Source organism: Molothrus ater, chromosome 2 (assembly GCF_012460135.2).
Source record: "Molothrus ater isolate BHLD 08-10-18 breed brown headed cowbird chromosome 2, BPBGC_Mater_1.1, whole genome shotgun sequence".
Taxonomy (NCBI): Eukaryota; Metazoa; Chordata; class Aves; order Passeriformes; family Icteridae; genus Molothrus; species Molothrus ater.
In genome coordinates this window covers 98,399,166-98,420,660 of record NC_050479.2, presented here as the reverse complement: position 1 = coordinate 98,420,660, position 21,495 = coordinate 98,399,166, and the positions used below count along the sequence as shown (strand labels likewise).

Here is a 21,495-nt window from a genome sequence, read left to right as displayed (position 1 = left end):
GTTTTTTTTAATACATTTTTGTATTGTACCAACACCCAGCTGTCATTCATATACTGCTTTGTCTTTAAAAAAACAAAAATAAAATTACTTTTAATAAAAACATGTTCAATGAGGAGTGATTAAGCTGGTGAAGGGTATAGAGAATGAGTCCTGTGATGAGTGGCTGAGAGAGCTGAGCTGTTTAGTCTGGAAACTAGGAGGCTTGTCACTCTCTGCAGCTACCTAAATGTAGATTGTAGTGAGGTGGGAGTCAGAAATGGCCTTAGGTTGCAGCAGAGGACATTTAGATTGGCTGTTAGGAAAGGTGTCTTTACCAAGAGGACTGTCATGCCCTGCAACAGGCTGCCCAGGAAAGTGGTTGCCCAGGTCATCATCCCTGGAGGTCTTTAAAAGACTTAGGGGCATAGTTGAGTGGTGGGCCTGGCAGCATTAGGTTTACAGTTGGACTCAATGATCTAAAGGGTCTTTTCCAACCTATGTGGTTCTGTGATTCTAAAAGGTGCCATCTCAATCTTAAGAACATGTAATGGTTTTGTAAAACACTGATGCTTCCTAAAAGAAATCATTTAGGTCAGTACCAGCCATTTATGCTGGTAGCTAAGTGGGTGCTCAGTAGGACCTATGTGTGTGCCTATATAGCTGAAATACCTTTTGGAAGTGGAGGGCAGAAAGAAAAATAGCAACTTAATAAAATATTTATTTAATGAAGCAAAGCTTCATAACCTCCCAGATTATATTTAGTACAGGCTAGTCTGGGCTACCTGGAGAAAAGATTTGGAGTGTTAATCCTAATGTAGAGTTTCCAAAATAGTTAACTACAGTTTCTGAGGTAGGTGCTAAATAGACATAACAGCTCTTGAGTTTGGACACTGCCATTGCAGAGGCTGCTAATTGACCTCCCCAGCTTTATGCTGCTGATTGCTGCAAAGAACCAGAGCAGCCAACATGTCCTGCTGTTCTCTAGTAATGAGACTTTGCTCCTTGGGTCCAGAAAGTGTAATAAAAAGCAGCACCTGCTGAATCTGCCAGGGCAGAAGCATCAGCAGTAAAAAATAAAGTGCAAAGGAAAATACAGGACATTTTTGTAATGTAAAACATCATGTAAATCAGTGAATGCCAAGGTACTGAGGGAGGTTCAGCTCCCCAGACTTCCCCTGCAGTGCATGGCAGTGCAGAGTCCTGAGCAGTGCCTGTGCTAGTCAGCTTTCAGATACAGGCTCATGGTCTCACGTGGGGCTTGCATCTAGAGGGTGTTTGAGCAGCACTTGTTCTGTCTTACATTTGTCCCAAAAATACTACTCCTAAGCACTTACAAGATGTGTTTGTGGCAAGAAGTTGTTTTAATATTGCGAATGGAAGGTAGAGGTGGAAAACATGGCTGCTTTTGTTATTTCCCTTGGGGAAACATCACCTTCCTAATCTCTTTTTTCTTTTAACTCGCCTTCTATGCATTCCTCCTATATGATCCTCTTGATTTAGAAGTAATAATTGCTCTAAAGTATGACCTGCCTCATACTTTTGGTGAGGATCTAAAATAACAACAGCACCTTCTCTGCATTTAAGCTTCTGTTCAAGATTTTTGTTTTGTCCCTTGAAGATGTGGGTACTGTTTGGTTCTTGCATTATGAAAAACAGGCAGAGAGCAGGACAAAGAAGAATGCAGTTAGCACTGCCACAGAGACATGGAAAGTACTCCAGTTAAAAGCATCTCAATTTACCAGTGTCCTGCTGGGATCTTTCTCTGAGCCATCATACCTCATGAAGCTGCTGCTTTCTTCCATGTTCTAACCTGTGTGGAAAGGTCTCATCTGGCTCAGAGTTCCTTCAGCACTGGATCAAAGAGAGGGAAATGAAGTAAATCTCAGCCTTCTCAAGCCTCTTTTGTATGTAAAGAAATGGAAGGAAAGTTATATAGGTGTAGTTCAGACCTAGCAGGTAGAGCTGCTCTGGGTGTACGTGAGACAAGATCCTGCCTCTGAATTAGTGGTGTTATTCACAGCACTAGCTCAGTTTTAGAAGACAACATCTGAAAATCACGTAGGGAGGCTGGCTGAGCTCTTAATTAGCCACAGAAAGGTGCACCAGAAATAGAGCGAGGCAGGCCATGGTGTCTGGTGACGTAGTGCAATTCCCCGCGGCCGCCTTTGCGCCCTCCTGCAGAGTTAATGAGAAATGAGGGCCCTGACATTGACCCTGCACCGTGTTAGGGCATGGAGCAATTTGTTACGTATTTGTAGATCCTGCTTTCATTTTCTTTTTCTTAGAGTGAGCTGGAAATTATGTAAAGAGGCCTGACAATATGATGGTTGGTGGTAAGCAGTGTTATATCATTAAGCAATCACTTTTTTCTCTTCTTCATCCCACCATTTTACAAATATGTCTAATAGCAACAGAGAGAGGCATTTCCAATTCTGTTGAAGTGTTTGGGTTTTTTTCTTAAATGTGTAGGTTGGTAGGGTCATTTTGTGGAGATTACTGCAGTTACTGTGGCAAAAATTTGCAGATATTCAATTAATTTCCACTCCTTCGATGTGCTAGATCTGTTTCTACAGAAGTGGGACAAGAATATTTTGCAGGAGGACTTTTTTCATTCTTGCAAGGACTGTTTGTATTCAAAGCAAAACCTCTGTCTTTCTGGTTCGGTGTTAACAAATTCATAGAAAAATGTGTGATTTTAGTATAGGCAGAATTTATGTCAAGTCCTGAATTTGTCCATTTTAAGAAATGCCTTTCAGCTGAAAGAGTTCTAAAATCAGAAGTCAGTCTTTCCCTTTCTCAGGCCAATCACCAGTTACCTACTCTGAATGCTGTAGAGTTTCTCCAGAAACGTTTGCATTCACCCTCATGAGGCTGTTTGTTGAGACTTCGGTAGTGTATACTTGCTACCTTAGCAATTCTGCAGCGGCTAAATGGGTGTCTAGAAGAGAGCAGCATTTCAGATCCTAGGGGGTCATTTTGTTTTCCTCTAATGACAGTGAGTATTTCTCCTAATACCAAGGAGTATCTCATATCAGAGGAGCAGTTGTTCGTTATCCATGTGATGCCAAATGCTATTACAGATTTCAAGTTACTAAATGACACTTAGCTGGAATATGAACAGGTACTAACCAGTTTACTAATTGAATATATATTTGCAAGTCTGTTGTAATTTTGCTCCCATGGGAGACAATCAAAAAAGGACAAAAAGGACAGCTTTTCCTAGCTCTAGCAAAAAAATGAAAATTAGGATTGCCCCCCTCCTGGTGATCAGAATGAAGATGAGTGCAAGAAGGACCAAGGGAACAATTTATTCCAGCTTTGAATTTTACTTCCATATGTAGCTTGATATTGTAAAATACTGCTTCTGTTTCCATGAAATTGAAGTTATCTGATCTTTTTGCATTTTTTTTTAAAGATTGCTCTTACTCAGCACCACCTAGTGGAATGACTGCTATTGTCATTTGGAAAGCAGCTGGTCTCCATAAAACAGATAGAAAATTAGAGTATCCAGTCCTTACAGTGTGAATAATGCATCTAGAGCATGTTTGTGACTAATTAAGCAAGAATCAGAAAGATTACCAGTGCTTTAGTTGAAGGGGAGGCGAGTGAAGGAAAGAAAGTTTAAGCGAAGTGCGAGTAATGGTGCCTGTTATCTCCTGTGTTCCTTTAGTCCATTAAGCTCCAGGCTGCTTTTCTGCCTTGATGATGTGGTGCCATCCAGACTGTAGCTTCTCTAAGGAAAGATTTTGCAATACTGTTTCTTTGTTCAGTATCATACAGCGAAAGCCCCACAGCCTCATTTGTCACTCTGATACACGTGATAAATACAAGCTGATGTTAACAGTGAGCTCTGAAGTCCTCACACAAGAAAAATGCTCTGGGGTCTTTCTAGTTTAAATTGCAGGCAAAGAATTCAGTGTTTGCCTCTTTGAAAAGGCATGATTTTCTGTAAAACAAAAAACAATCCCTTGGAAAAACCTCCCTATTGAGTGCATCTATGCACTCTATAGAATTGTAAGGTCCTCCAGGCAGCAGCCATGGGACTTAGGAAAAGCAAAGGGGTCTGTGGCTCAGGTCTTTGGAGGTACATGTTTCTTTTCCTAGCTATAGAAAGGAAGGGCTGAATCTCCCAAAAATTAATGTTTCTAGAAGAATGGATGATTTTCCTCAGAAACACCTGACTACATCACCAGCATCTTACTTCACTCTCTTAAATACAGTTCCTTTGGCAGCAAGCCCTTAAGCTATAGTTGCCAATGAAGAGACAGCAAAGGGGGAGATCCTGAATCTCTGGGCAAAGAATGAGACAGAAGTTGCAGATGTGTAGCTGAGAGCAGACAGCCAGCACACTCTCTGGGCAAGCACTAGAAGCAAAACCTGTCTCCAGTACAAGGAACAGCAAACAAGAGGCAGCTAAGAAAAGGAGGAGCAAAGTTGCATTGTAGCAAATGCACCAAGTTGTAACATCTTCCCCTTTAAGCTTCCTTACATTTCATCACTTCATCACTTTAGGGTCTGTTGTTTTTGTTCAATTCACATGTTTCAGACAATGAAAATAAGTGGGTGAGTTTTTTTCTGTAAATTTATATGCATTAGCACAATAACATTGTGCTGAGGTTTCCAAAAGAGCTATTCTTAAATAATTCATTGAAGCATTTCACTTCATTTTTGCAAAATCTAAATGTGCAGACTAGTTTTTCTTGGTGGTTTTTTTGCTTGGTTTTTCCACCCCCCCCTCCAGGTTTTAGTGAACATATTTTAATATCATCATTCCCATTTCTGTCATCATTTCCTATGTTTTAAATGTTATGTAGCACTCAGAGTATAATTTCTTTGCTGGCTTCCTCACAATATTGTGTTGCAATGCAACCTCTCCAGGATATTTTTTCAGATGAAGGAAATAAAGGTTTAGGGATTTTCCCTTTGTACATTTTATGTTTGAGACAATCCTGATTGTAGTGTGGATATTCATCTGATTGAGCATGTGCAGTCCTGTTTGGAAATCCACTTGGCTCCCATTGACTCTGGCAGGAAGCATGGGTCCAAAAAGGTCATAAAACTCACTTAACAAATTTAGCGATAGGAATTCTGTTTTGTTATAGGTTGGAGGATAAATCCTACATGCTGGAAAATAACCATTTGCAAAGGAGCTGCTGTTACAACAGGGATGAACCAAATATTAGCTATCAATGGGAATTCAAGAAAACACTTAAAATTGTTTCCTCTCTTCTGTTTCTCCTCTAGCTCTGGGATTGTACACAGTAAATGCAATATATGGAGACACTATTACTATGCCTTGTCCTCTAGAAGTACCAGATGGTCTTATGTTTGGAAAATGGAAATATGTAAGTATATCTTATCTTTATATTTATTAGAGCTGTTATAAGATGACGTGTATTTTTTGTATGTGTGTTAGAGAGATTTTAAGATTCCAAACGTTAGGATTTCTGCCTCACAAATGAAGCCATTTATTCCTGTGTTTGTAAGACTGCAAGATTCCAAGCGGTATAATTTCTGCCAAGTGTAGATTAGAGGTTTGAGGAATTAATCTCATTGTTCAAGAGAAATAATTATTCAGGAGTTCTCTGCCAACCTGTGTTAGAGATCTGGCATGTTACGCCGTGGTGTCTTGCTCACTTGACAGAGCCATCGCTGTACATTTGAACACTTTTGAAGTCGGCTGCCTGGAGCAGAGCGTGCTCCATCCCTGGGAAAAAGCACTGTCCCCGTCTGTGGTTGATCTGACAGTCACAGGGATCTGTTTCAGGCTTTGTTGTGCTCAATGCACAGCAGAGAAGAGAGCAGAGCTGACCTTGGGAGCGCTGCTGGTGGTTTCACTTTGCCATTTCTGGCAGGGAACAGGGGCAAAAAGATGTGTGCTCTCTAGGTGTGGGCTGGTCAGCCTGCAGGAGCACCACAGGATGAATTTCTCCTGTATAGGATCACTATCCCAGGTCACAAGGAGGATCAGCATATCAAAGTAAAGGAAACCTGGAAGCATATCTGGATAAAAATGCTGGGATATCAAACCCCTTTTGCTTTTCAAACTGTACTGAGACAAATGGTATTCCTGCCTCTGTGAAGTTCATCTAAATTTGCTCTTTTCAAATCAAATGCACCTGCAATAATAGATAATTTCTAGTGGATTTAAAATTATATAGTTCTCTCTCTTTTTGCAAATGGCATCCACCAGCCTATTTTTTATAGGAGAATGATCTGCCAGTGTTGGAGGGTGTCCTATTCTCCCCTAGCTCCTTCTTTTTATCTTCAGGTTTGCAGCTTTTGTAGCCCACATCCACTCAATAATTCTTTTCCTGCAAACACTTTTCAGGAAATGAAGTCAAAAGTTTGGGGAGAGTGTTTCCTCAAAAAGGGACAGTAAAACTGTTTCACATGAGCATTCAGAAGATGGAGTGCCTACATTTTTCAGTATCTTTTTCAGTCTGCTGACTTTTCCGGGGAAGACGCAAGTCTATCTCTCTGAAGATGCAAGGATATTCTGAAAAAAACGAAATGCATTATCTCTTTCCATTGCATTTGGATTGTCTGTGTTGGACAAGTACCAAGCAGCCAGTGGAGATGTTGCAGCTTCTTCTGAATGGAAAGGGACACGAAACCTAACATACAAAGAAGCCTATCTAAGTTGCTGTTGTATGAAATTGTTGACAGCCCACACAACCAAGAGAAAGTGGTACCTTTTTCCCCAGGGCAGATCACAGCATGGCAACAGAGAGGGTTGAATTAGGTTTTTCATCAGGTGATTATTTCACTGGAAGAAGGATGAACTCTGTTTTCTCCTCTGCTGCGTTGTGAGGAGCAATTTGTGTTCTTGGTGGGAACCTGGAGGCACTGGGAGAGTTGCACCATGGCAGCTGCTGCTCACTTCAATGTCTCCCTGTGTGTGCTTGCAACTGGGTGGGCTGCAGAAGTTAGGAGCTCATTTGCACTTGACAGCCAAGTTCTTGTCAGGAGTATTGAGTCAAGACAGTGTTTTATGTGTGACAAACATTAGACAAATCCAAGAGTTAAAAGTAGGAGAGGGAGAAAGACTGTAAGGGAATTTAAACTTCACAAGCAGCTGATGCCTCCTGCTCCCTGCCCAGCTCTGACACCACTCATCTTGTCACAGCATCATCATTTTTTGTGGGCTTTGTGGACTGTGCAGTCCAGCTGAGATGTTGTGCTGGGAGCACTACTAACATCAGTGCTGCAAGGTATAAGGGATAAAAGAGAATTAAAACCTTCTCCAGCACCCGGCACAATACTGAACATAAAGATAGAATCAGTGTTTCACCTCTCTTTAAATAAAGGCAGACACTGTCTGTCCCTGCTCTGTTCATGTGTTTGTGTAAGGAGGAAGGAATCAAATCCTGCAGAACTGCACCTCTAACTTTGTCCCTCATAATAATTATATTTTTTTAATATGAAGGATTTGTGCAAGGCTATCAAATTTGTATTCCTTCTTGGGATGGCAGCTGCATAAGAAGGATGTCTAGAAAACAATACTTTGCAATTAGCAATACTTGATTGTATGTGTATTCCTATCTACAAGCTCTTGGGTCCTTTAAAGACAAAGGGAAAAAAAAAGCTAAGAACTAATTTAAAATAAAATAGACAGTTATGCCTGACTAAATCTTGCATTTGAAATGAAGTATCCCAAATAAACAGTGGGAATATGTGAAACAATAATGAAAAAAAAGGAAATTGGAGCTGTTGAGACTAGCTCGCACATGCTTCTATTTCAAATACTTTTTCATACAGAAAAGTTTTTGGCAAGTGCTTCCAAAACCACCAGCTTTTATCAGAAAAAGCCCTTTGCTATGCTGAGATTGAGCCAAAGGATTGAAATAATTTCTACTGATGATATTCTCAATGTGTACTGTGGCAATCTTAAACTAGATCTTATTACACTGAATTTCTTCTGTGTATAGCAGAAATTAATCAGGAAAAAAAAAGCCATCTGATAGTTTGCAGATTTTTTTTAATTATATGTTTGTACCAATTGCAAAATTTCAGGAACTTTTAAATGAGTGTTTATGCAAAATAGAGGTGTTTATCCTTTTATTATAGGAAATGCCAAATGGATCTCCAGTATTTATTGCCTTCAGATCATCAACAAAAAAAAATGTACAGTATGATGATGTACCAGACTACAAGGACAGGTTGAGTCTCTCAGAAAACTATACATTATCCATCAAGAATGCAAGAATCAGTGATGAAAAGAGATTTGTATGTATGCTAGTTACAGAAGATGATGTTTCCGAAGAGCCGACGATAGTCAAAGTTTTCAGTAAGTAAATCTAGTTGTTACTACCATTAACATTCATCAGCATCTGAATCATAAATTACAGAAACTTTTGTTTAAGGCAGGATTAAAGCCAAGAAAGTAAGTTTGGCTCAGTAAATTACTAAGACTAGCAAATTTCTGCAGCTTTCAAAAATGTAATCTACTGGTGGCATTTATGTAACAGGACTGCCTGCACTTGCAGTTTATTCATGATAAGTGCTGGCTCAAAGAGAATTTTAGGCTTTGATAATGACTCACTTATGTGATGTCATTTGGCCTTGGAAATGAAAAATGTAAAATTAGCATTGATTATTTTCCATTTGTTCTCAGAGCAAATTTTTCTGCAGGAGGGAAACATTAACTGTGTGCGGTCTGTAGGATTATTTCAGGGGGGAGGTTTGAAGCGGCTCTGAGCAGTTACTGTGCAACAGCACACACTGTGAGGGAGAGAGCAAGAGGCTGGAAAGTGATCCACCAGCCCCAAATGCTTGTTTTGTCCCCTGCTGGATGGTAGGAGGGAAGTACCAGTCTGCTGTTCTCTCCTAGAGCACAGCAAGGTCCATTGGTGTTTGCTCTCACCACAGCTTGATGGCAAGGCTGGTCTGCAGTGCAAACTCCAGCCCTGTGAGGCACAGCCCAGCTCAGAGCTCACACAAGCCTGGTCCCTTCCTGGTGCTGATTCAGAGCAGGAGTGTAATCCATCAAACCCCAAGTCAGCCTGGGGGGTATCTGTTGTGGCTTTTGAGAGACACAGGGCTGTGACTGCAGTGTCTTATCTTCCTTAGCTTCATGTTTTTTATATGGCTTTTGGCCTTTGTTGCCCTTCAGGCACAGATTTATACAGTCAGAGTAAGTCTGTTGTGGGAACATGCTGGCTGTGAGTATGGGCAGTTTTAAAGAGATCACACTGTGCTTGAAGAACACAAATTCATGTTTGGAAGGGCAGCCTTTTGCTTTTCTCACGTAGAAGGTGCCAGGGAGTCCTTGATGATATCTATGCTGTCAGTCAATGAGTTTAAAGCAAGATTAGGAACCAATAGTAATTCCCTTGTTTCACTTTCAATTTGACTGCAAGAACAATTGAATTAATGACAACAGGGAGGAGTGTGCTCAGAGCACGCATAGTAAACACAGTGCTTCAGAGGAAATGATAAAGAATTATCATGTTTACTTATTGCACGGTAGTAAATATGTAGATGAGGCAGTGGTATATGGTAAAATGAAACACTAACTGCTTGAATTACTGTGTACTCTACTAAGCATTAACACAATGCTAACTCAGCCATGGAGCACAGCTTGTCTGGTTTATTCTGTGCATTAATTCTAATAGAGGAAGCTTCTATTTACTAAGGAAGATAAGAAGGGAGGATGCCACGCATGTGATATGGCCAACTTAGCGCTTCAAGAAAAATTACCTTTGTGTTTCTTTGCTTTGCATTCACAACTTTATTTACGGTTCTCTTAACATTTCTTTGCATTTAATTTTCTTGAGTCTGGTTTTTAAGTTCTCATTTTTAGTTGCTCACTTGCTTGCTTTAATTGCAGAAGAATTAAGAGTAGCTGGCAAGCTTCATTTATTTAATGAGGGGAGTTTCTAACTCATGGAGCCACAGGTACAGAGCTAGGCTGCTGCAGTGTGACCCTCATAAACCAGAATCTCATGCACCTGAAACTCGGCTGCATCCCAGAAATCATGACTGATTCTGGGTTTTGCTGGAGCTTGTTCTGTCCTCAGCTGTGCTACCTGATTGTCTCAGGACTGAGGAGCTGAAATGGCTCACTGTGCAGGTACCACCTGCTAGTCTCTCTCACTGACTACTCAAACGAGCACTACCAGCTTTCCAGATGGATCCTGTCAGCAACTTTTTTGTGGGATTAAACAGCCAGTTTCCAAAGCAGGGCAGCCCAGCAGACGGGAGCTGCTGTCCTGCTGCACTGGCGCTTGGCTTTTGTAGGCAGTGAACTCTTTTTCCCCTCTATTATAAGGCTATACAGAGTTGCAAAGTACTCTGGCAAGCTCTTAAGCTGAGAGATAAGCAGCATGCTGAAGTTGCAAACCCACCAAAGTGAGGTTTGCTGCCAAGTTTAAATTTTTTCCCTCGCTTCAGACGCTGAGCTGGTAAATGCCAAGCGAGTGTTTTACAGTGAATTACCTTGGTGCACGTGCAGCGGCTGCGGGGATCTGGCAGCAGCGTTTCCTCTCGGAGGCTGCTCACAGAGAGCAGGTGGCAGCCTCTCAACTGGAACACCTGCTCAGTCACAGGGCACCCAGAATGGGGAGAGCCCCACTCAGCAGCTGCAGAGCAGGGAGGCCTCCCTTCCCCTCCCAGGATCACTGCGGGGCAGGGGTGTCCAACACACCAAAACTGGGGTCTTCTCCAACCTGGCCTGGGGGAGATGAGAGACAAAAGGAAGCAAGGCTGAGGTGGGGGAAGGTGTCGTGGCTTGATCAGCTGGTGACTGGGACAGGCAGGCAACTACCCCTGTTTATGGGACTCAAAAATCTGACCCAGAAGGCCTGTTAATGGTTTTGTAAAACCATGTTTTCTTAAATTGATGTGAAAATAATTTTTCCTTGATAGGTTCATATATGGAAAAGATCCACCTTTTTCCTTTAAAGCTAACAAAAGAGAAATAAACATGTGTATATCTCCTAAAAATAAAAATCTTTATTAGTCCTTTGAAGAAAATATGATGGTCTTAGTGTATAGCTTTGACTGTGCCTTTTGTTTGGTTTTGTTTTTTGCCACAAGCAAAGTTTTTTGAAAGATGTCAGATGAATAGCTTCTTTTATTCACTTTCATTTCCCTTTTGATCTGATTTTGTTCCATCCTGGGGTGGTCATTCAAGTGAAATTATTTGTGCATTTGCACGTAAACACGCACACAAGTAAAATGGATTATTGGGAAAAAACCACACAGGCTTGCTACCTCTGTGACAACAGGAGCTGGGCATCTGCACATCAGCAGCTTCAGCAGTGTGTGTAGAGACTTTGGCAAGACAGTGGTGAAGTTCACTTAGGGCTGGAATTACCAACAGACATGCAGTATTTCGTAGGAAGCTTGATTTGGGGAAAGGGTTCTGTAAACTGGCATGGTTAAGAATGTTTCAGTTTGGAAAAGTATGCTTGTTTAAGCAGTACAGATAGGGTGTAGAGCCTTTCCTTGACTGTATAGACATTGATTTATTTTTTCCCTTCACTCTTCCCCTCTTCTTTTAAAATTGTGGGGAAAACTGTCTCTTTTGGAGATAAAAATTTGCATTCCAGGCTTCAGGCCAAACTGTTTTAAGAGACAAGTTATATAGTCCCTAGAAAGTAGTCTTTTGTGATGGAAACACTGATAGATCCTCCACTTTGGCAAGCTAAGAGATCCATCTACCATAATAAAAGTAAGTAAGAAGACTAACTGGCACTGGAAAAGAGTTTATTTTTTTTAAGAGAGTCATAACTAACACAGAATCAGTTAAAATAATTACACTTTTCTCTATCATCTGAATTTCTTAAATGTAATAATCCCAGTTAGGAAAAATAAACATTAGAAGAATGATTAGGTTGAATTTGTTCCTTTATAATGTTGACAGCTCAGCTACAGTAATATCTGCAGGAAAGCTGCTTTTTTCTTGTGCTACTGGCTCCTTCTCCAGCATGTGTATCCTATAAATCAATAGATCAGATCAGGTTCTCTCCTCCTGGGTGGTGAACTAGTCTGTCTGGCTAAAAGATGTATTGTCAGAGTACATGGAATTCATTATGGAAGGTGTGAAACATTTAAAGTGAGAGTTTGCTCTTGTTTTTTTTTATTTTTGGTTGTTTTTCTTGCTAATATTGAAATAAAAATACTTCACGCTTTCTTCTTTTAATGGGGAAATGTAGGTAAGACTGTATCAGGCTAGATTATTCTGTTTCATTTCGAAAGTCCACATATTTTTAGTATTTTTTTGATTTTCAAACAGCTGTTTGTGCTCCCTTCAACCAGTACTTTTATCCTATTTATGTTTTAGAACAACCCTCTCAACCAGAAATCTTACATCAAGCAAACCTCTTAGAAACAGAGAAGCTACAAATGGTAAGAGCAGCATTCTCCCTCACAGTTATGCTCCCAACAGCTGCCTGAAGTCCCTTTACAGCCCAGACAGAGGTGATGGCTCCGAGGGGTGAATGAACACCTGTCTGTGAGTCTGTAGCTGAGCACAGAGCAGTTCCTTGCCACTACTCTGTTTATTCCTGCCTGATCTGCAAACAAGGGCCACCCTGACCTTAGACCCACCACCCTCTTCCAAATCATACCTCACTGATTCGATGTGCCGTATTTAAGAAAAGCAGTTAAGGATAAGAATTTGAACTTTCTAGAACTTTTGACACAAAATGGTGTAAGTAAAACCAGAATTATGTCAAAGCCCAGTGGAGAAAGCAAGTGGCTAATTCCTGTCTGCTTTGCAGCTCGGGGAGTGCGTTTCAAGGGACAGCTATCCCGAGGGCAACGTGACGTGGTACAAAAACGGGAGAGTTCTGCAGCCCGTGGATGGTGGTATGTTCTGGGAATGGCCAATGTCCCTGGATCCACACAGGGGTGTATGCATGAAGTGTTTATAAGGGTTGCTCTGCCTTATTCTAATGTATTCTTCCTTTGAGAAAAACTGCTCCTATGGAAAGATACAGCTGGAGGGAGATGTTCAGGCCTTTCAGAGTACCCAAGCTACACCACATAATCTTTCTCTTTTAGTTCCAGTTTTAAATACACATCATAGGGAGGAGAATTGCCCTTATTAATGATATCCCAAAGCTATTTCTGAGCCTATGTAACTAATAAAAACCTGTATATGATTTCCAACTTCTTATAAGGTATTAACTGTCTCATTTTCATACATGTACAATATTGTGTATTGGACTACACACACCATCATCTTATACAACTAATTATTTTCCAGGATATGTAAGGATAACTATTTTTTTCCCTTCTTTTCAACTTTGATAGACCAATAGGGCTACAATATTTTTTCTTCCTTATAAATTTGAGAATAATTAAAAAATAAATTTGATCCTAAATTTTTTGCCATCATTTTTGAGGCTTTCTTTCTGTCTTACAAATTAGGCTGATCTTTATTAAAAAACCCACCAGTTTGCAACTATTTTTTTGTTTAGATTTGATTTTAAATATTAGGTAGGTTAGGAGTATGTTGTTGGTAAAATGTTCCTGGTATACTTCAGTGGCAGTACTAGAAGAAAAGTGTACAATCTCTTGGGTAACATGTTTGTTTGCAGCCTGATCTCAAATGCAGAACAGGCAACAACGTACAGGAAAAAGGTTTCAAATCCTGTGTGTGTGACTCTGAAACATTATTTCCTTTTCAGTTGTGGTCATAAATCTGCAAAAGATGGTGGACAGAACAACCGGACTCTTCACCATGACATCGTCTCTTCAGTACATGCCAACAAAGGAAGATGTAAATGCCAAGTTCTCTTGCATTGTGACTTACTATGGACCATCTGGCCAGAAAACAATACAGTCTGAACCAGTTGTCTTCGATGTTCACTGTAAGTTATCAAAAAGCATCTTTTGCTGTACAAAGTCTACCTCCAGGGCAGGGGAAAGCAAAATCAGAAACAGTTTACAAAATTAGAGAGTGCTTGGCTATTGAAATGATTTCTTCAAAACTGATTTGCATCAAGAAGGTCTGAGTACATTGCCAAGGTAATTTTTATTATCTTCAGATTTACCTGAGATTTCATTTTTCCTAGCAATGGAATAATGAATATCAAGATTTCATTGACAAGAGAAAAGTGATAGCCATAAAAAGCTACAGTGAAATAGGCTTTTGAGAATTTTAAAAGAAGTTATAGTGGTTGATAAAAGTGGTTCTGTGTCCCCTGAAATATGCAGTAAATACACAATACAGTTTTTAGTAAACTCAAATATTTTTCATCTTTTCAGAGTCAGCACCAAGCAGTTAATGCTGGCTGTCTGCCTTTCACAAAATGCTTCTCTACAGCTGTAAGATGCTGTGTTTTACATTTAAAATGTATAATTTGAATATTGGTAGACTTTTAAGTAAAAAATATGTGCAAATAATTGCTTCTAACTGGACTGAATTCTAAAGTGGCTTCCTTACTGTGTTACCGACGGATGTGGAAATGATAATGTTCCTTTGAATAAACAAAACAGGCTGTTGGCAAGGAAAGATCAGAGGAGGTGGCAGCACTTAGAGACCAGGGGAAGAGACCTTTCAAAGTCGTGTAAAATGACACTTCTGAAGGACTGTAGAAGGCAGCAGGTCACAGCTGGATGTAGAGGAACAGGAGACAGACAATATGTCCAGTTGAGTATTACCTCTCTGCACACTTGTAGTACCTCATCTTATAAAAGATGAGTCCCTGTTTTGGGAATGATAGGGTCTAAGTGTACAGTCAAGCATCTATGTCCTAGCAATGTGCTGTATGACAACTGTGTAATCCAGCTGCAAACAAAGACAATAAGGCACTCAATTTCTCCAAGTAGTGTGGGTCTGCCACTGCCTTGAAAACAAAGGCCGTGGGCTGGAGGTGCCATGTGTGTTCTGCCTAGGCAATAGCTGCTTTTCCTCTACAGGTAAAGTTTGTTGAGCTGCAGGGTAGAGGATCTGTTTTGACCTTGATCAAATAAAACCAAACCTTGGAGCAGCTGGTCTTTGGTTTCATCTGAAGTCAACAGGCAGCACAACCAAAGAAGGAAACCTCTGGGAAACCTCTGGGACAGCTGTTACCCATGGGAATACCATAGGCATTTCAAGCCTGCCAACACCTATCCTATCAATTTAAAGCTAGAGACATTTCTCTTTTTTTTTTTTTTTTTTTTGTTGTTTTTTTTGTTTGTTTGGTTGGGTTTTTTTTGTTGTTGTGCTTTTTAAAGCTGGGTACGAAATTTCACTATGGTGTTTTCTGTTATTTGTGGAGCCCCATCACCATGAATAACTTGCTGTGCATGGCAGATGTTCCCAGGAAAGAAATGTAAGGACCAGAAAGCATTTGTTGCTATTACTTGCCAAGAGATGCTGTGCTGTCCTCATTTCCCCTCTGCTTCTTTCATGCACTGGGGCCACTTCACCTGTTGAGGGTAAGGCTGTTCCAGATTTCTGTGGTGTGTGTACTACATGCACTTGCAAGTAAGAACTAGCCAATATGAAGGGAAAAAAAAGACTGTGTGGCTCTGGGATGGTCACTGGCCACGTGTAGTGTACCCTCTGTATAAAGATTTAATGTTTGATAAACTAGCTATTCTAGTCCTGGTCTAGTAACACACAATTTAATTAATTCCAGCAGTGTGTTGCTAATTATCAAATACTGGGAGACAGGCACATTCTTCAGTACTGGAGAGGCCTCAGGTATGAACTTTGGCTTTGGAGTGTGGAGTTACAGTTTTCTTTCTGAGTATTCTCACCTGCTGTAACTTCACTTCCTTACTCTGCATAAATGCATCTCCAAATTAATTTATGAAATTCTTTATTAATAGATGTCCAAGCTTCAACAGATGCATTTCATGACTGCTGTTAGTTGATAATGACCCATCTGATTTCATTTTGCTTTTTTAGTTTAGCTCAGTGTTCCTAAGTAGTTTCTCAATAATTGTGATTTTTTTTTAATGAGTCAAATATAATGCAGATTTAAAAAATGGCAGACTTGACGCCTAAGAAATGGAATTCGTTCAGCCTTTTTTATTTTAGGTTGACTGTCAAAACTGATATTTTGCATCCCTAAAGCAATAGAACCAAATCATAAAGACCTGCTGCTCATTCCTTGAAATTTATCCATTTCTCCTAAAGAAATGGGGAGAGTGTGATTAAAGTTATGCCTTCAGAAGATTTTTTTTTTAAGATATCTCTATTCAGTCAGGATCTAAGAAATGTTTTGTTGCTTGTTTTGGTTTTTTACTTTATCTTTTGCATTGAGTTTATGCAGTCTTTAGTACTCAAGTGTCTAATAGCTAGTTCACATCCTGGAAGAAGCCAGCCACTGTAACCTAGTATGAGAAAAAGAGTGAATTAGCTCTTGCTGTGTTGGATGTTACTTGGATTAGGATAATTTAGCTCAGCTAGCAGCAGTTACATGCTTGCTTTTGCAGCTGCAAGCAAAGAAGCTACTGAAAGCAAGGAGTACTGGGAGAGGAGTCTTGGAGCTGGACACTTAGATATTATCTCAGCTATTTAATCATCTAGACTCCAGTTATGTAGCATTCTGCTCAGCATTAATCAGTGTAAAAAGATAATGTTTGTCAGGCAGGCTTCCCAGTCATGCCCTGCTGTTAGGTGTCTATTTTGTTATGGATAAACTGCTTTACATAACAGATTAGAGTCAAGGACACTTCACACTCAGGCTGCTTCCAGCATTGGTGTTTTCTTTGAAATGGCACAGTGGCTGGGGCAGCTCTGGGATAGCAGCATTCATTTACTAAATGGCTGCCTTTCGGTGCTGGCTCCTGGAATTTTGCTGTTGTAGAAAGCAGAATCTCAGATTTGCAAAAGCACCAAGTAAGATGGGCCAAGTCAGGCATGTGTGCCACTGAGAGGCAAGAGGTGCCTTCACCAGGCTGTTCCTGTTTCTTAGTGAAAGCAGGGGAGTACATTATTCATACCAAGCACCACTCTGCATGGCACTGGGCACCATCTTCCTGTTCTCAGGCTGCCCTCAGAAGAATGGCCTCTTCATCTCAGACAACAGTTAAAGTGGGCTTTGCTTCTGTATGCTTGGGGGTTTTTTCTAGTTTAGCAAATTAAATTAAAATTTGCTCTTGGTTGATTACTGTAGATAGAAGGATAGGATATTTCTAGAGAAAAGCCTGGTGGTTTGCAAGAATGTAATTTTTGTTTAACTGTGTCCATTATTAATCCAGTTCTGTTTATCTCTGTGGGGAAAAAATGTTCTAAGTTCAAGTCTTTCTCTTTATTAATTCCTCCCATTTCAATCCCAAGACAAAGCCTAAGCAATTCCAGGATATATCTAGACATTCTTCATGATAACTTTACCTTAACATAAACTTGACTGAAGGAAAGACATGTTGCAGCAGCCCCTGACACTGAGTTTTTTGGCCCAGCAGTTACCAAGAGGGGCATGCATGGCATTCCTGGCCAGCTATCTCATTGCATCTCATTCCACACCAGCAGGGACGCTGCACTTCCCTTTTCCAAGCAGGCAAAGTTGTGCTTCAGCTCTGAAGGTGCTGAGGTAGAAGCTTGTTTGGTCATGTTGGTGCTTCCACGGGAAGGGAGGCAGGCTCTGAAGGAGGGAGGCTGTGGCAGGTTGGAATCCAGCCCTGGGGAGGGTGAGGAGCTGGGCTGTGTTAGGGCTCTCAGGGCTGCGGTGGAAGGCAGCTCCTGGTGCTGAGAAACGCCACTGCAGGAGACAGACGTGAGGAGTGCCTGGAGGGTGGGAGGGCTGTGCAGCACACGCTTCATTAAACACACAAAATCACCTGTCAGCCAGGGCTTTCTCTGCTGGGGAGACTTTTTTAGTGTCTAATAAGATGCGCTGTGCTGTATCTTAATGCATGACTGGCATCTTTGATGGAATTTTATTTATCCTTTGACATTAAAATAGTGAGAGTTATCTGCCCATATTATTTTAATTTCGTTCATTTTACTTTGTTTTCTAAAAATTATGTTTAGGCCTCTGCTTAGAAATAATAGCATCTGCTAAAGAATACTCTGCTTTAAAAAAAGTAGGAAAGTAAAATGTAAGTTATAGTTCAACTTCAGTGAACATGACAGAAGTGTGTTACATTTAGTGTTCTGTTGACTATGCTAAGGGTCCTATTATGTTCACCAGATTTATCTTTCTGAAAGCCTGTAGTGATCAGCATATAGAATAGGCTGAACATAGTTGCTTAGTTCATATTTATTTCTTTTTAATGCCAGAAGGCTATTATCTAGTACTAATACATGGTGTTGAGAGCTTCAGTTGTTTTTCTGATTGCTGCGGTCCTCCAAATAGGGAATTTTGCAGAGGACAAGTTAATCCCTCATAATGAAATCATACCATGAAATGGTTCATACTAATCAGGATTTCTTTTGCTTTAAAGCACATGACATAGTTGTAATCATTGCTGTTTCAGTTACAGGTATTTTGGAGAATAAAAATGAATTTTATGTCATATGAGTTCTTTGCACTTAATTGGCAAGAATATTGAAAGTGTGATTAACTTCAGGTTCTTTTATAAAAAGATCTACACATGCAAATATTTTCAGCTGCAGGATGATAAAATTGCATTTTCTTGGGCAGTGAATATCGTATGCATAGTGTTGCTGTATGATTACGCTGAAGCTATTAAATATGTACATTATTTTCACAGACCCAACAGAGAAGGTGACTATTCAAGTGCTGCCACAAAGTAGTACCATTAAAGAGGGCGATAACATCACTCTGAAATGCTCAGGAAATGGCAATCCTCCTCCACAGGAGTTCCTGTTTTACATTCCAGTAAGTCCTGCCTTGCTGTCGCTGCCCAGTGAAATATTCTGTATCATTCCTTCCTGCAGACATTGCTACATGTCAGTGTCTACCGTGGTTTTGTAACAAATGAAGAAAGGAATTCCATGCGACAAATGCAGAAGATAGATATTGACCATTATATCACACTCTGAGAACACCTCACCTCAGTTGCCAAAATATTTTTGAAAAAACTCTCCTTCCCCCCAGACCACCCAAATTTTGCAGGAGTTTAGACCTACTAAAAATTACAAGGTTTTATTTCCCATTATCAGGTATTTTATTAAACAGTTTTGATTACAGCAGTTTGGCATCTTAAAGAAAACCATCTCATCTGGTGTCATAACACAGATCCAGCAGTGAAAGTACAGCAAATTAATTCGGCTATTTTTTGGACTTTCACAGATTAATCTTTGTGCAATTTGTTTTCTTCAGTTAATTGTTTGGTGGCTTAACAACACAAAAAATAATGTGTATGACAGCACAGAAGAACAAATCTGTAAAATGCTTAAGACACAGACTGAGAAAAATAAAGGCTTTGTTACCATTAATCTTCTTAGTACTGGTGAAATCCACAGACAGATGTGGCTTTATATTCTAAGACTCCTGGTCCTTGTTCCCATGTCCTGCTTCCCACTCCTATTTTATATGCCTTATTTGTTCTTGCTGCAGCTCTGAGCAGAGCTGCTCTTGCAAGTAGCCAAAAGAAGTGGTGTCCTTTCAGATATTTCAAACCCAGCATGTCACCCTCTGAACATAATCATCACTACTCTGGACTCCTGGCATGTTTGAATTGTTGGAGAGAGCAAGGGAGCTAGGAGCTGAAGTCCTTATCTCAGAACAGCCATTTAGATTCAGTGAGTCATCCTAGAAAGTCACTAAATGCCAGTGAAAAAGTGTCTGGTATCTCTCCTTGCTCTGCTATCACAGTGAGTGAGCTAAACACCCGAGTTTGTCTTATCTGTGGGCTCCCTGCTGCCTGATACTGGTCTTTCCTCTCAAGAAGAGTTGCAGTGGGTGATCTCTTTGAAAGGCTCACAGGTATTATAAATCTCTTTCTGGGTTCAGAGGTAGGAATTAGGGTATCATTCTATGCTTGTTTCAAAGCTGATCTAAGTCAGTAATCAGGGGGAAATTGGGGAACTGAACAGCCATAAAGCAGCATTTGCTGGCTAATTCAAAACACCAGTGTGCTTGTGCTGTTCAAAAACATGCAATGCAGTACAATTCAGTTCGTGATTTATCCTAAGCTGAATATATCAGAACCAGACTTAGAAATGCAATTTGTTTTGTTGTTTTGATTTCTGCAATACTTGTTAGTAGACTGGTTTTTTTTTGGCTAAACTTTTAAATTTTGTATTGTAACATCCTCTTAAAATGAGTTAGTCATTCAATTAAAAGAGTAACCTCTTGACTGTAGCTGTTTTTTAAAATAATGTTATCATGCAGGAAGTAAATGTTACTTTAACTAATAGGTAATTACATTTCAATGATGCCATGTCTATATGTGCTTTGGATATTTAATAGGAGTATTTCACCATCCTTATAATAAAAAAAAAATCCTCAACAAAAATTAGTGGGTTTAGCAGGCCCATGTACAGTAAATGTATTGTTTTCCACCTACAGGGAGAAACAGAAGGTATAAGAAGCTCAGATACTTACGTAATGACAGATGTGAGACGAAATGCAACAGGAGAATACAAGTGCTCTCTGACTGACAAAAGCATGATGGACTCGACCACCATCACTGTGCACTGTAAGTAATTGCATTTTGCACTCCTAGGTAGGATTCAAACTGATCTTGGACCTCCTGGGATGGTTTCTCTGCTTTGTGTATGCAGCTTAGTGCAGTTACCTACAGGTGAAGTGTTGGTTTGAAAGTGTGTCCAGTCATTTCTATTTATTATAATATATTTCTGTTTGAAAATCTTGACTTTCTCAATTCATTGGCTGTATCGTTTCACTTCCCATAACTTTGGATAGTGTTTGGTTCTATTACACCATCACATATGGTGAGAATTTTGTTATTTTATCTTTTGCTCATGTGAACATATATAGGGCAAATTACTTTCTTCCAGCTATGCCTTAGGATGTAGACAAACATGGAAACTAATCCACAGGAATATCACTGAAGGTCATTCTTCATAGTTAAGTTCCCATTCCCTTAATGAGGTTAATGTGTAAGGAGCCTAGAAAAGTAACTTAGGAAGTTCACATAGGAAAGGTTGGGGTTTTTTTACTTTTTCCAGCATCATGAGAGCTACAGAGCTCAGTAAATTTTCTTTAGCTGGATACTGTTTAGTCACACTATCAGCAACACTTCGAAAGCAGCCATTGAACTGATTGAACCATTGAAGCAGTAGCTGCTTTTGACCTCTTTATGCAGAAGTGAAGAGCAAGAACTCTTTCAAATTCTGCTATACTATCACAGGCTGTTCAATAGAACTCACACCAGGGGTAGAAGTTTTCCCCTAAAAACATTGACTGTCTGTAGTCTTCACAGTATCAACAGTGGTTGACAGGTTCAGACGGATCTGAAGGATAATGAAGTTTAAAGGCTTCCACTGTAGTTATATTTTACATTAAAACAAACTTCATGTTTCTATACTTGGTTTTGAATTTTTTTTTTTATGGAAGAGGTACAATACATGCATAATATATTGGTGATTATTGATTAATTACACTACACATGATTAATTACGCTATTATATTTAATGAATATTTTGCCTTTAATAAGATCATCCATTGTTACCCTGCCCACCTCTTCTGTATG

At 40.0% G+C, this 21,495-nt stretch overlaps 1 protein-coding gene across 4 annotated transcripts in view; it reads left to right on the top strand.

The window, feature by feature from the left end:
- Positions 1-21,495, top strand: part of ALCAM (activated leukocyte cell adhesion molecule) — a 115,303-nt gene that overhangs the window by 74,536 nt on the left and 19,272 nt on the right. For all 4 annotated transcript variants that reach the window (XM_054518609.1, XM_054518610.1, XM_054518611.1 and 1 more), the window contains exons 2-8: positions 5,224-5,324; positions 8,050-8,269; positions 12,269-12,333; positions 12,708-12,795; positions 13,620-13,802; positions 18,586-18,713; positions 20,349-20,478. In XM_054518609.1, coding sequence (XP_054374584.1) covers positions 5,224-5,324; positions 8,050-8,269; positions 12,269-12,333; positions 12,708-12,795; positions 13,620-13,802; positions 18,586-18,713; positions 20,349-20,478 — 915 coding nt within the window. The remainder of the gene's footprint in view (positions 1-5,223; positions 5,325-8,049; positions 8,270-12,268; positions 12,334-12,707; positions 12,796-13,619; positions 13,803-18,585; positions 18,714-20,348; positions 20,479-21,495) is intronic.